Source organism: Clytia hemisphaerica, unplaced genomic scaffold, assembly GCF_902728285.1.
Source record: "Clytia hemisphaerica strain Z4C2 unplaced genomic scaffold, Clytia hemisphaerica genome assembly, whole genome shotgun sequence".
Lineage (NCBI taxonomy): Eukaryota > Metazoa > Cnidaria > Hydrozoa > Leptothecata > Clytiidae > Clytia > Clytia hemisphaerica.
In genome coordinates, this window is record NW_027103286.1 from 2,236,388 (window position 1) to 2,248,982 (window position 12,595).

The 12,595-nt window shown below is 35.0% G+C and overlaps 3 protein-coding genes across 3 annotated transcripts in view; 1 reads left to right on the forward strand and 2 right to left on the reverse strand.

Annotated features, from left to right (window-relative positions):
- Positions 1-12,595, reverse strand: part of LOC136806879 (GTP-binding protein 10-like) — a 62,483-nt gene that overhangs the window by 13,090 nt on the left and 36,798 nt on the right. The gene's annotated exons all lie outside the window — the stretch shown is intronic.
- LOC136806798 (RIB43A-like with coiled-coils protein 2) lies at positions 371-6,977 on the forward strand. The gene is made up of 6 exons (XM_067063379.1): positions 371-648; positions 2,867-2,948; positions 4,338-4,620; positions 4,902-5,310; positions 6,346-6,512; positions 6,776-6,977. Exons 1-6 carry the CDS (start codon positions 532-534, stop codon positions 6,855-6,857), a joined length of 1,140 nt encoding a protein of 379 aa, XP_066919480.1. The 5' UTR covers positions 371-531; the 3' UTR covers positions 6,858-6,977.
- LOC136806807 (uncharacterized) lies at positions 7,658-10,409 on the reverse strand. Its single transcript, XM_067063390.1, has 3 exons — positions 10,334-10,409; positions 8,604-9,275; positions 7,658-8,005 (listed from the first exon to the last, which is right to left on the reverse strand). Exons 1-3 carry the CDS (start codon positions 10,380-10,382, stop codon positions 7,701-7,703), a joined length of 1,026 nt encoding a protein of 341 aa, XP_066919491.1. The 5' UTR covers positions 10,383-10,409; the 3' UTR covers positions 7,658-7,700.

The following is a 12,595-nucleotide window of genomic DNA, read 5'->3' on the forward strand; positions in this document are numbered from 1 at the left end:
GTCTAAAAGTTATTTTTTCTAAAATATTGAGCTTGGATATCCAGGCTAGGCATACACTTGCTTATAAAAATAACATGTACTTTACCTACACCCTAGATTTACATTGTTTATGCTGAATAAAAACTCACAGCTAGCTTACCTACGACTTCTTCCGACGTTTGAGATGAGGAATTAAAACTAAAAAAAAGATAAATTTTGATCTTTCACCGCAGTTCGAGTCTACCATTTTGGATTGAGGTTTTTTAACAATGATGTACCAAATTTTGAATATTATGGAGATAAGAGCATTTGCCTTCTCTCTATGATTCTCTAAAATTTATTATCTCCTTCATCATTATGTTCCTTTTTTACGGTAGCGACTTTTATAAACAAAGTGAAAGTATCCAAGGAACGGTCGTAAACAAACACAAATTTTGAAATAAAGAGCCTCTCTTCACCAAAAATTTATCAAATGATCAGGCAGTTTCAAGTCACCACACCATTCGTATTAATATCTTAGCTTGATCAAGCGATTACAGACAACATATAAAAATGTACAAACTTGATTTGCCAATCGATTTACGTGAATCTGCTGCGATCGAGAGAAGAAGGATCAAAGAGCAGCAAAGACAAAGTAGAATTTTCAATGCTCGTGTGCGAACTATTGGTGTAAGTATCCTTCTTTTAGTTTGGTCATTATATTTGATGATTGATGATTTCCTTTTCCCGTTAGTTGATATAATTGTATTTAAATTCGATTGTTGAATGCAATTGAATCTCAATACACCGTTTAGGAGTCTCGCCATTTCACGGTACTCCATTGCAGAGGCCCGGTAAAAATGGTAGGTAAAAATGCGCACTTTAGTACTGTGAAAGGTTAGAGGAATGTAAACATTGTGAATTTTTGTCTCTCCTTTAAAGAGAATGATTTAGATATTTGAACATGATATCAATGATAATTTTATAAGTCTCTCCTGAAAATTTCACAAAAATTCATCAAGAGGAAAAGAAGTTATGATTAAAAGGAGTTCTTTACCTACCGTTTTTCTGCTATGTTTTCTTATGAGAACCAGATGTTTACCTACCATTTTTTTACGGAGGAGAGTGAATTTTCCGTTATCGCTAAAATCAAAACAATGGAAAATTGGATTGACGCGTGCGCAGTCGACACTCCTAAACGGTGTATTGAAGAATATTATTTTAAAACGTCAATTTTTCCAGATTCGGGGATTGTGCTCGAACAATCAAATTTTATTTCAATCCTTTAATCACAATGAAATGCCATCATTTTAAAGAATAAACATAGGCTTTCGCTAGTCTCTATAATGCCCCCCCCCTTTACAACTTTTTCACAACTCGTTTTTCGAAAAAGACTTTTTTTTGCAAACCAGAGATCTAAAATAATTGCATTGACTAAATTTTGGGAATCAGGCTCTTTTTCACCTAAATTCTTTCATTTTCTTAGGAATTTTGGTAAAAATCTTGGTTTTTAGGCTGATGGGTGGTAAAGCCCCAAAAAATTTTGGCTGTTTTCCAGACCAGCAGGGGTTTTTTGTTTACTACCAACAGTCAGGCACATCCTGGCAAATGAACGGGGTGAGCATTTGCATAGGGTATTCGTCACCCAGTGTAAATGAGATAGGACGTCTCAGGCTAAAAGCGTGAAAATGAATAAAAATGAACTTCAAACTGAAAAAGGGAAAAAAGGAAGAAAACTGGGAACTTTATTTTTTCATTAAAAGTTTCTTCAATCTTTGAAGACAAAATTGACCCATGGAAAAAAATTTTATCTATGCAGTTCTTTGAAATGAAGCAAAATATTTCCAACCTGGTTCAATTAAACTGGGTATTTGGCGCTATTACGTCACTTTCGTTTTCGACCCCGTTCATTTGCCAATGGTCGCAAGTGAAAAATACCCCGTTCATTTGCCAGGATGTGCCTGACTGACCAACAGGGAAGTAAAGGTTGGGCAAGTTTATTATACCGCCAACTACTCTAAAACTTGGGACGATAGGTCGAAACATGGGACTGTTGCATATCTGGACTGTATTTTTACTTACTGTAAAATCGAAAGAGAAATCGTGTATTTTTAAATACGCCGTTCCTTAACTCAAATCAGTCCCATGTTAATTGTCAGATAGTCCCAAGTTAGAGCAGTTGACGGTAGTTCACACCCTCCTCCTTTATAAGAGAAGGCGGCAGGGATGTTATATTTCTTGTAGAAAGGGGTCGACATTTTCAAAAAGAGGTTCATCTAGAAAAGGGGGTTAACGTGTTAGCAAAGTTCTTTGGACTTTCTAGCTTTCACACTGGATTAAAATCTTAAAAAGTTAAAATTTTCTTGCTCACTTTGCTTGCAATCTATTTGAACCAATTTTTAGTTAATATGGATGGTGCATAATGTCTTGAAAGTGGGGGGAAATCCTTATGACACCCCAGTTTTGAGTTCCTTCAAATTTTGAATAGGGGTAGAACCTAGAGTAAGAAGGGGGATTGCTCTAGACTAGGGGGGGTAGAAATCCCCTTGAAGGGAAATATGAAGTTCATTTTTCAAAGCTTTAACATGAATGAACCTGACTATAGGATAAAACACAAAGAGCTGAACAAGAAAATGGGGTCATATTTTAGGTCATATTATTTTGTTTCTGATCGCCCCAATTAATTGCAGAGTAAGGGCTCGTTAAATTCATTCAATTGCTCCTCAGCTTTTTGGCTGAAGTTAAAATTTTTCTTCAGATTTCTGAAGGATTTTGACACTACTGTAGAAATCCTTGAACAAGTTAGCAAAAATATTGGATGATGGTGGTTTGTTATGTTTCCACTTTTAGACACTATAAAATTTCAAAGGCATCATTTACTCTTTATATGAAAATATTGAATTTCTAGGTTGATTTACAATCACTTGAGCAACAAGTTGGGGAACGAAAATGGATGGAAGATCAAGAAAGAAGACGTCATGAAGCATTTGGTGAGTATCGAATATTATTTTAATATGAAGGCTGATTCGAGGTGAAGTCTTATTTTATCCACCTGTATAAAACGTCAAAAAAGTCAAACAGTTTTAGCATTTTTCTGAGCTTAATGAGATCCTCGTTTTTTTAACTATGAAAACGTCTTTTACATTTATATATATAATTTACAATGTATATCAATGTGCCCTCCCGGTTATTACCATAATGGCTTTATGGCAACTCCTGAACTTGGGCACAGGATGTACGGTTTATATATATATTCTTTTGTTGGTGAACTTCTCAGGATTGCTCGTTCTACGTTACTTTTCGAGGACTTGAAAGTTAAAGCCAAAGTTTTTATACAAAGAATGCGATGTCAAGGTGCTGAAAACGCAAAGTTAGATTACAGTCTTCGACGGGTTATAGTTCGTCATTTTTCAGAATTTTCAAGATTTCAACTCTCTCAAGATTCACTCGTTCGCCAGCTCTTGCGGTGAGCGGTCACGGTGTACGGGGCTTCGAACCGGGTTATAGTCCGACTTTTTTAAATTCTCATTCTTTTCCCACTCTTTCCATCTTCTTCTTTGAACTGTAAAATGTGTGTGAGAGCCACAGGGTTGGATAGTGGCGATCCAATCCCAGTTCCTTCCCATCTAGTATGCTTTCTACAACGTTGTGGCAGAAACGTGTCAAAGGTGTGGCAACTTTGTCTAGTAGAAAGTACACTTCTTTTTTCATTGTTATTTTAGTTTCTTCGGCTGGTTCCGTGGAGTTTAAGTTTTAGTTTATTTTATATTTGCGCGCGTTTCATACTTTCACTAAACACATCTTTTTACATCTTTTTATCTGTGGTGGTGTCTAGATAACACTGCTTGGTCTACCTACACAACCCTATTTCCATCATATAGGAGGATATTTTCACAAATGGCCGAAATCCTGTGTAGGTCGAAAACTGAGGAACAGATAATGTGTTTTTTTTTTGAAATATTTTTTGACTCATATTGAGTTACTTCTTTCCATCTTAACTCATATTGAGTTACTTTCTTCCTTAAAGTCATTTTAGATCACTAGTTTTACATTGACGGATTTCTATGTCATCATATTTTCCTTTTCTACTCCAACCTGATTGATTTTCTGTGAATGTTCATTCTAGATTTTTGTTGTATTTGTATTGTCTTTTTGTTTTGTGGGTTTTTGTCTTTATTGTTTCCATTTTGAGTAGTTGAAGGTTTTATACTTCTAGACTATATATGAAAATAAAATGTTTTCTCCTGTATATTTATATTTATATTTTATCAATTTCTACTCATACGCTCATACGTTTAGAACAAGGGGAAGGGTCGTATAAACGAGGAGGCTGGACAATTCCCAAATCTTTTATAATTGGGAAAAACTGTTATTTTTAGCAAATGATATGGCTATGAATGACCGGATTTGTGTCTTACTTCAAAAACGACAAGACCAAGACGTCAAAGCTTTAGAAAAGTCAACCAACGAGTTTCGTAAAGAGCACCAACGACCTGAAGATCGTCGTGAATTCGATATTTATGATCCTGATGGTAAAAAGAAGGATACTCCAGCTCGTGTGTCAGATGATGACCCACGATGTGGTATTTCTAGTTTACAAAAATTTCTTGGTGAAGATCTAAATGAGAAAGCAAGAAAGAAATTACAACAAGAACAGAACAGGTAATATTTTTTATTGGTCACTATTTGTCATTTTTATTATTTTTCGTTAAGTTGAACAGAGTTGAAAGACTACCTTCTAATTACCTCTGTATCAATTTTGGTACTTATTAAATTTGGCCGTCAAAAGTTTTCAAGGATATTTAGTTCTAATTTGTGGGCTTTTAATTTGCAGTATTTTACTAGGAACTGCTTATTCTAATTCCTGACTAGATTAATACACTTTAGATAGCTTTATATCTAAGCAAATAAAATAGTGACATTCTCAAACCATTCTTTATCAGGGAGTGGTTCACATCACAAATGAACGAACGAGCACAAGAAGACGCCAATCGTGGACAAGCTGATAGACTTCATGAACTCAAAAGCATCGAGATGGATCAACGTGCAATGGACCTTGCTCGTGCTGAAGATGAGTGCCGTGATGCTGTCAATATGGCTACTAAGGAATACAATCTTGCTTTAGCACGTGAGCGAAAATCTAAAGAAAATGCCGATCGTCAAAAAGAGTTAGAAGATAATCTAACGGAAATTTCAAATCACGTCAATGGAGATATGTTGACTGAAAATCCAGCAGTCGCTCAAAGTGCGTTTGGATCACATCGTGTCATCTCAGATCGATGGAAAGGAATGAGTCCAACACAAGTCAATGACGTTCTTCAAACACAACATCAACAAGTAGAAGAAAACATGGTATGTACTGTACTTTACATTTCTCTCCTCCAGAATAATACACGCTTTTTTTATAAGAATATTTATGATGAAATGGGCAAAAGAATTAAGAATATGGTAAGAATATTACCATGATGGAATTTGGGCTACAGAATCTGATTGCCCTATTTAGAGCATTTTACCATTAAAAATTGCCAATTATCCTGCAGTAATGCTAAAGGGTTCCACAAAAATGCGAGTCCTTTGCCTGAGGTATGTATTACATGCTAGATTTTTGCCTGGGTTTGGATTTAAATCTAAGAATACTCTAAGAATATTTCAGGATGATTTTTCCCAAAAAGTTAAGTATATTCATGATGAATTGGAAAAACGCCATTCTTATAAAAAAAGCGTGTATTCGTTCAAGAAGCAAAAAAAAACGTTTATCATAACAAATCATGGGAAAAGAACTACGTTCTTGAAGGTAATGACTATCACTAGCCGTATGCGCAGCGTCGCAAGCTGCGTGTCCCAATTTAGCAAATCACTATACATCTAAAAAAACTCTAACGGAAGAAAGATAGCTGCCCATTGATGATTAGATTTTGACTTTATAAAGGAGAAAAAAGACAACATTGCATTGCAATTTTTAACCACAATTAAGTAAATGGCTTAGAAGAATTATATTTTAGATCTATTTAGCCATCGTTGCAAGACATTCGCGAGTGACTTTGACAGACTTTAAAAAGTATAGAAAGTGATAGAGAGGGTCGCTATTGTAAACAGAAAGTTTTAAAGAGCATCTGAAAAATTAAGAATGAAAAATTATATTTGAGAAGAAGGTTGATTTTTACCCATCCAGCTCCCAGGCACCTGTATAGAAAATAGCATCTTGGCGTCTCAAAGTTATTCTAGTGATAGGAAATCTGCATAAGGTGCAAAAACATGATGGTTCAATGCCATAAAGAGGAGGCTTTGTAGAGCTTTTTTAGATTTTCGAAAACTTTTTACAAAACGTTGTAAACATACACGTTTTAGCGTATTAATATAAAGATTCTTTATTCTTCTTTTGAACAGAGAAAACGAGATGAAGCAAATAAGCAAGAAGAGGAATGGAACGAGAATATGCTTCGAAACGCACGTGCCGCAGTCATGATGGAACGACAACAAGAACGAACACGTAAAGAGTTACTTCGTCAACAAGCACTTGAAAATCAACGACTAGCCGGTGAACAAAAAGCCAAGTAAGTATTCTACTCTTTTGACTTTGTTTGTGAACACAGCGTTGGTTTAAAGGATTTTTTATCACTATCACATGTCAGACTGTATTGAATGGCAAGCTAGGTGCAATCTTTAGCATTGTAGGGTACGAATAAAAAAGTTTAATGCAGATTTTTAGTGTGATGATATGCTGTAATGAGTTTGCTTTTAATTTATTGTATTTCAAGTTTCTGTTTTAAAAATTCAGGCAGCGTTACCAAACTTTCTTTTACGTTCATTTTTTCAGATTGGACGATATCAACAAGAATGTATACACTAACCAACCGACAGCTGCTTACTTCATGCAGTTCAATACCTCTAGTCGATAGCCTGATCAAAATATACTTTTTTTAACCTTTCCTCTATGTAAATAATAGCTACGTAAATTTTAATCATAATGAAATTTTTTTATATTTCCAATAATAAATTACCAATTAGTTTCTTAAAAATACCCTTGTCGTTTATTTGTGGGTCCATTAAATGGGTCTGATCCATTAAATCTGAACAATGGAATTACCATTTGTTAATGACTACTCTCCCGATTATCAATAGCATTACATTATAATAAATCAAAAAAGATTTCTATAGTATCACTTTATAGTACTTTAATGGGATATACTTTCACGGGGATTAAATTTCGCCGATTTTGCGGATTTGGGTGTCATCCGCGAAAATCCGCGAAATTAAGTCCCATTGGAAATTTGGAAGGGCCTCATCCGCGAAATATTTCTAAACAATACTCAAAATATGTCAAATAAATACTATTTGAATGGTTACTTGTATCAAAGAAGCGCAAATAATGTGTATTTCAACAACCAACATGCATGATTTGACAGTAGAAGTCACAAAACCGTGAAAATATTGCCATCCAATTTATAATAGTGCCACACGGGAAATTAAGTCCCCGCAAAATTTTTGAATTTCGCGAATAGGCTCAACCGCGAAATTTAATACCCGCGAAAGTTTATGCCCTTTAAAAAAGTATTGTATAGTATCACTTTACAATAAGTTCACATGACAAACGACTTTTGAGTGAACTGGTTGTTAATTGGTTGGGGCCAGGCGTAAAGCTCATTCGTCAATTCACTTTAGGCTATGATGAACTTTCATTATTTCACTCATTGGTTGATAAAGTATGCTTTGGATATGCAAATTATTACTCAATAACAAAATTATTCCATAATCTCGTAATAATTAAAATGAAATTCTTCCGTACTTGAAGTGAAAAACCAGCGAGCGACATCCGATTTTCGCTTTTCGTTTAATTCACAGATCTTTGTTTCTTTCTGCACACCAAAATTATAGGACTTACACCGGACTTTGTATTCAATTGTGCATTTTTCAAAACATTCTATTTGGTTTTGGACGAATATAGTTTTGAAAGTGTGGCCAGTTAGTGTGTGATTTGCATGCTCCGTGAATAAAGAATAACTGATCGGACCAGCGCTGGAAATACCAGTAAATTCCATTGGTGAAGCTGGAATGAAAATGTCAGTATTATCAACTAAAATATCATTTTCCTCCATGGTATAAAACAGAAATGTCTCAGACATTACTTTGCAATCTAAAATCTATTCGCTTTAAGTGTGTACTCTTTTTTGAAGCCATTGGGAAACCACTCTTAAGCAAATTTCTTGTATATTACGCTGATATGGTTTCCACACGATAACAAAGAAGAATGCACACTTAAAGTGAATGGACTTTTAATGAAGTAATGACTCCAGTGTCATGGATCTGTTGGTATTCACTGAAAAAAAGCGACAAAAGAGTCACCCAGTGAGAGAATACGCAGCCTAGTATAACTGTGTTGTTGCAAAATAACATTTGAGATCCAGTTGTGCTTTTGAACTAGAATCAGATTCAAATTCACTGATAACAAGATATTTTATTCTATTTGGGAGTAGTTAGATTCGTTCCCATTAATTCTCATTGGCTAGAGAGTTCTCACCCGGTCAACAGACAGTGGTGTAGTAAATATAAAGGACAAAATATGAAGTAGTCGTACTAAGATCATTCGTTACCGACTAACAGTTATTTCCTTTCAACAAATTGAGGCCAACAAAGTCTTTCCTTACCTTCTTGTTGATAAACTGTCAGAACTTCATCTTCAGATAATTGCTTATTCCATATTGCAAATCTTCTCAACGAAATATTCGGCCTTGGCGATTCGGGTGAAACCTTTGCTGCTGATTTCCCTAAAGAAATTCTTTGAGGTTTCATTTGATTGAAAGGGTTGAACATTGAAGAAGTAGCTTCAATTGTGTTTCTTAGATCTTTAACGCCATCTACAAACACTGTGATACCATCATCTTTGGACCAAGTAATAACGTAAAAAGACCATTTCTTTGTGGTATCTCTACTATGAAACAACCTCCAAGCCTTATCTTCTCCATTCCAAACTTCAATAGGTATGGTATCTTCAGTAAAATGTTTCCAATTAAATTTTGAAGAACTTATAATAAAATCAGTGGCCCATTGATCCCATTTTATCCACAACGAAAGACTAAACCCATTGACACAGGTTGATAAGTCTGTTAAACATATACCAGAGAGCTGATCAATATCTATACCACTGTTTTGACCATTGGAGAAAGCAATGTAAGATTCAATACTCCAGTCGATTTCAATAGCGGTGCCAGGATAAAGTGTTCCAATATTGGTATTGTTTCTTGTCCTGTTTTCTGGGAATGTCTTATTTCCCTCGTAGTAGTTGAGCTGCCATACTTGATCTGGATCAAGTGTAAATGCTATTAAGAAGAGAAGGAAAATCACAAATCAAAAACACAATTAAAATCTCAAACACAAATATTCAAATACAACAAAACCTATTTCAATATTTCAGACCCGAGTCTAGTTGTCATGCTTCAAAAGGCCATCATATTAAGCTCTAGTTTAGACGGTCGACTTTCTGCCCTGCCTATTCTAATTGTTCGAGTAGGCGAAAAGTGGGTGCAAATTGGTGTTAAAAAAGACTTTTGCATTGACGATGAAAGAGGGCAATGCACACTTTAATCCACAATTAGAATAGGTAGGGCGGAAAGTGTGCCGTCTAAACTAGAGTTAACTTAACCTTTCCCAAAGAAGAGCTCTTTTAACTAACGTTGGAAGTTGCAGAGTTGGAAAGACCATGAATTTTAAGATAGATTTTGGCATTCTTGACACTGTGCCCGTTAAGAGTTGTCCACTACGGGAACACACCAAAAAGGAACAAACAACAATCATAATAATGAAATGTTGATCATGATAGAGTGGTTTTGTTGTTGGTTATCAATAGACCTTATCGGAGTTTTTGATTTTAATAAAAAGGCGATGCATTGTGGGATTGTTTCGAGTGTATTACAATAGAATTCCCTCGAGGAATTCCTAAGAGATTTCTATTGTAATACACTCGAAACAATCCCACAATGCATAGCTTTTTTAGAAAAATCAAAAACTACGATAAGGTCTATTGTTAGCTTCAAAAACTGTTTATATATACCCCTGTGTCACAGGACCCGGTACGACCCCAGCCTGCCAGCGGAAAATTTGGCCTAAATTTCGTCCGCTGTGGACAAAATACCCCATAATTTCGGCCACACTAAGAAAGCTAACTTTGTTTTTTATCCTCATTTGAAATTCAATGCAAAAAATTGCACTTTAAAAACATCCTCACTGGATATTTTAAGCTTGGAAACAATCGAATTTCTATCCCCATTGGGATTTCAATCGAAATTTTCATCTCCATTTTTGAAAAAAGTCCCACCGGGGTGTTTATATATTGTGTCCTTAACGGTCTTGGATACATAAAAAAAACGAAGTGCCTTACCTTTGGAAAAATATATGCCAATCAGACAGAAGGAACATAAAACAACCATATTCCCTTCCCACTAAAGTGTATTTGAAATAGCTTCATAGGCAAGCTTCTCAACTCATGAATTTGATAACTGGGAGGGAAAAATAACTTAAGTGAACGGCCCTGTTTCACCATGGTTAATTCGAAAAAATCCTTTTATGAAATAATCTTTTACCAGTACCAAAAGAACAAAAAAATCACACCTTAACCAAATATTGATTTTTATTTAGTTCATGAAAATTTATTAACATGTAGTTGATGAAACCTGAAACGTATACTCTCCTGTTGCTGATTGTATTTCAAAATGTTTTAATTGATCAAATTTGGTTCAATCAAACCCAATTAAGTAATTAATTCTCAGAAACTAATACCGTATTACTTCGAATAAGCGCCCGGGGCGTTTATTAAATTTTTTCGATTTTAGGAGGGGCTTTTATTCGAGGGGGGGGCGTTTGAAATAAGGGGGCGTTCATTAAATTATTTTAGTCTATAGTCGAATATTTAGAGCAAATATACCCTTTGTTTTAGTTCTTTATCAGGACTTTAGTGCAAAATTTCTTTGGTTCAACGACTAAAATTGCATCGAAAACTGCTCTGGTTACAAGAAATGACTAAAATCTTCCTTTTTAAACCCAGTTAACACTGGGATTGAAGTATTAAAGTCACAAGTTTCTAATAAACGCCCTTTTCCTAAAGGGGCGTTTATTAAATAATTTTTCTTTTAGGAGGGGCGTTTATTAAAGGGGGCGTTTAAAAGAGGGGGGCTTTTATTCGTAGTAATACCACACTCCTGTCTCAAGACTGACCCGATAAAATTTCGATAGTGGGATAAGTTGTTGATTGAAATATATCTTGGAAGGATTTCAGCTATTGAAAAACTTTGGTTATAAACCCGGGAAGGATGCATGCTGGGTATGTTCGGGTGATGAGGGTCAGTTCTTCACCTTCCAAAGTCATGTTAAGAGTTACAAAAATCAGTTCAGAAAAGTACAAAGTACTCCCTCTCAGTGTCGGCAAATCCGCGATTTTTAAAGAATTTTTTTTTTGTCTCTGTAAAACATTTTCAAAAATCGAAAGAAAATTTTTAAATTCTCTCTAAGGGGCACTTTTTCACTAAAAATTTAGTCTCTCTAAGGGTTTGTTTATAATGGAGGTCCCGTCCGCACATACCCCTCATCCGCCAACCCTAGTACCCACTGGTCAACAAAGGGAGATCTGTAGGTTACTAAGAGTAGAGCAGTGTAATGGTTATTTGGATAAAAAATAGATCAGTACAGTAAACCACGAAAACACGGGAGACGGGAAACCATCGGCCTCTATTGCAATTTGGGGGAAAAAGTTAGACGACGCTGATTCACCACAGAATCATTCTCACGGGTGCCAATTGAACGGGCGCTAAACCCCTATTGTTAATTTTTTCAATTATTTCCACCTAATGCCGTTCATAAAATGCAAATACATCTGTGACTTTAGAGGCTGGGTAAAAGATATAGCATCTTGAAGGTCAACCAGTATTTTGGAGCCCTAGAATCAGCATTGACAAAACCGAAAATTCTAAATATGAGAAAAAGCAAAAAATCTTGGAATTCTATTCCTATCACCTTGAGTTGGTAGTTTATAACAAAAAATTAACATTATATATAATTTTTTTCGCTGAATCAGCAAAAACAGCAAATTCTGTCATTTTCTTGCAAAATATATGAGAAAAATATCTTTAAAGCTTAATATTTTCAGTTTCAGTTAAGCTTTTTTTCTAAAATTTTCACAGCTTATTCCATACATGAATGGAACTATTTTCAAAAGAGATTTGTTTTCAAAAACTTGATTAAGACGTTGTTAAATCAAAATTGTCATTTTGAAAATTTCTAAATTTTCAGTTTGGACTTTGAAATATCGAAAATCTTGAAATATTTCATAAAAATCATAAATTTTACATCCATCGGCTCGTAAATTTAAGGGAAAACACAAATATGTTCATAGTTTTTCCTTCTATTACCACTGGGCTTATAAATTTGATTTTAACTACACCTCCGTTTTGGGGGCCCTAAACCTGCATTTTGACAACCAGGGGTATACTGTAAAAATTTTATCAAATAAATCCATGCCCGAAACCCTCTAAATCATATTTCAAAACTATGGTCAAAATTTTGTATTCATATCTTAAAGATATCTCGAGAAATCGCTAAAATTTCAAACCTCCGTTTTGGGGGCCACTAGAAAAAAGCTACCTATCTT

What these genes read in the sequence shown, in the direction of transcription:
- LOC136806798 (XM_067063379.1), top strand. Translation starts at nt 532, where the DNA reads ATGTACAAACTTGATTTGCCAATCGATTTACGTGAATCTGCTGCGATC. An exon ending in CTCGTGTGCGAACTATTGGT is followed by an intron (nt 649 to 2,866) that starts GTAAGTATCCTT and finishes TTGAATTTCTAG; the next exon opens with GTTGATTTACAATCACTTGA. An exon ending in AACAAGTAGAAGAAAACATG is followed by an intron (nt 5,311 to 6,345) that starts GTATGTACTGTA and finishes TCTTTTGAACAG; the next exon opens with AGAAAACGAGATGAAGCAAA.
- LOC136806807 (XM_067063390.1), bottom strand. Translation starts at nt 10,382, where the DNA reads ATGGTTGTTTTATGTTCCTTCTGTCTGATTGGCATATATTTTTCCAAA. An exon ending in TGGCATATATTTTTCCAAAG is followed by an intron (nt 9,276 to 10,333) that starts GTAAGGCACTTC and finishes TCTTCTTAATAG; the next exon opens with CATTTACACTTGATCCAGAT. An exon ending in GACAGTTTATCAACAAGAAG is followed by an intron (nt 8,006 to 8,603) that starts GTAAGGAAAGAC and finishes TTTTCATTCCAG; the next exon opens with CTTCACCAATGGAATTTACT.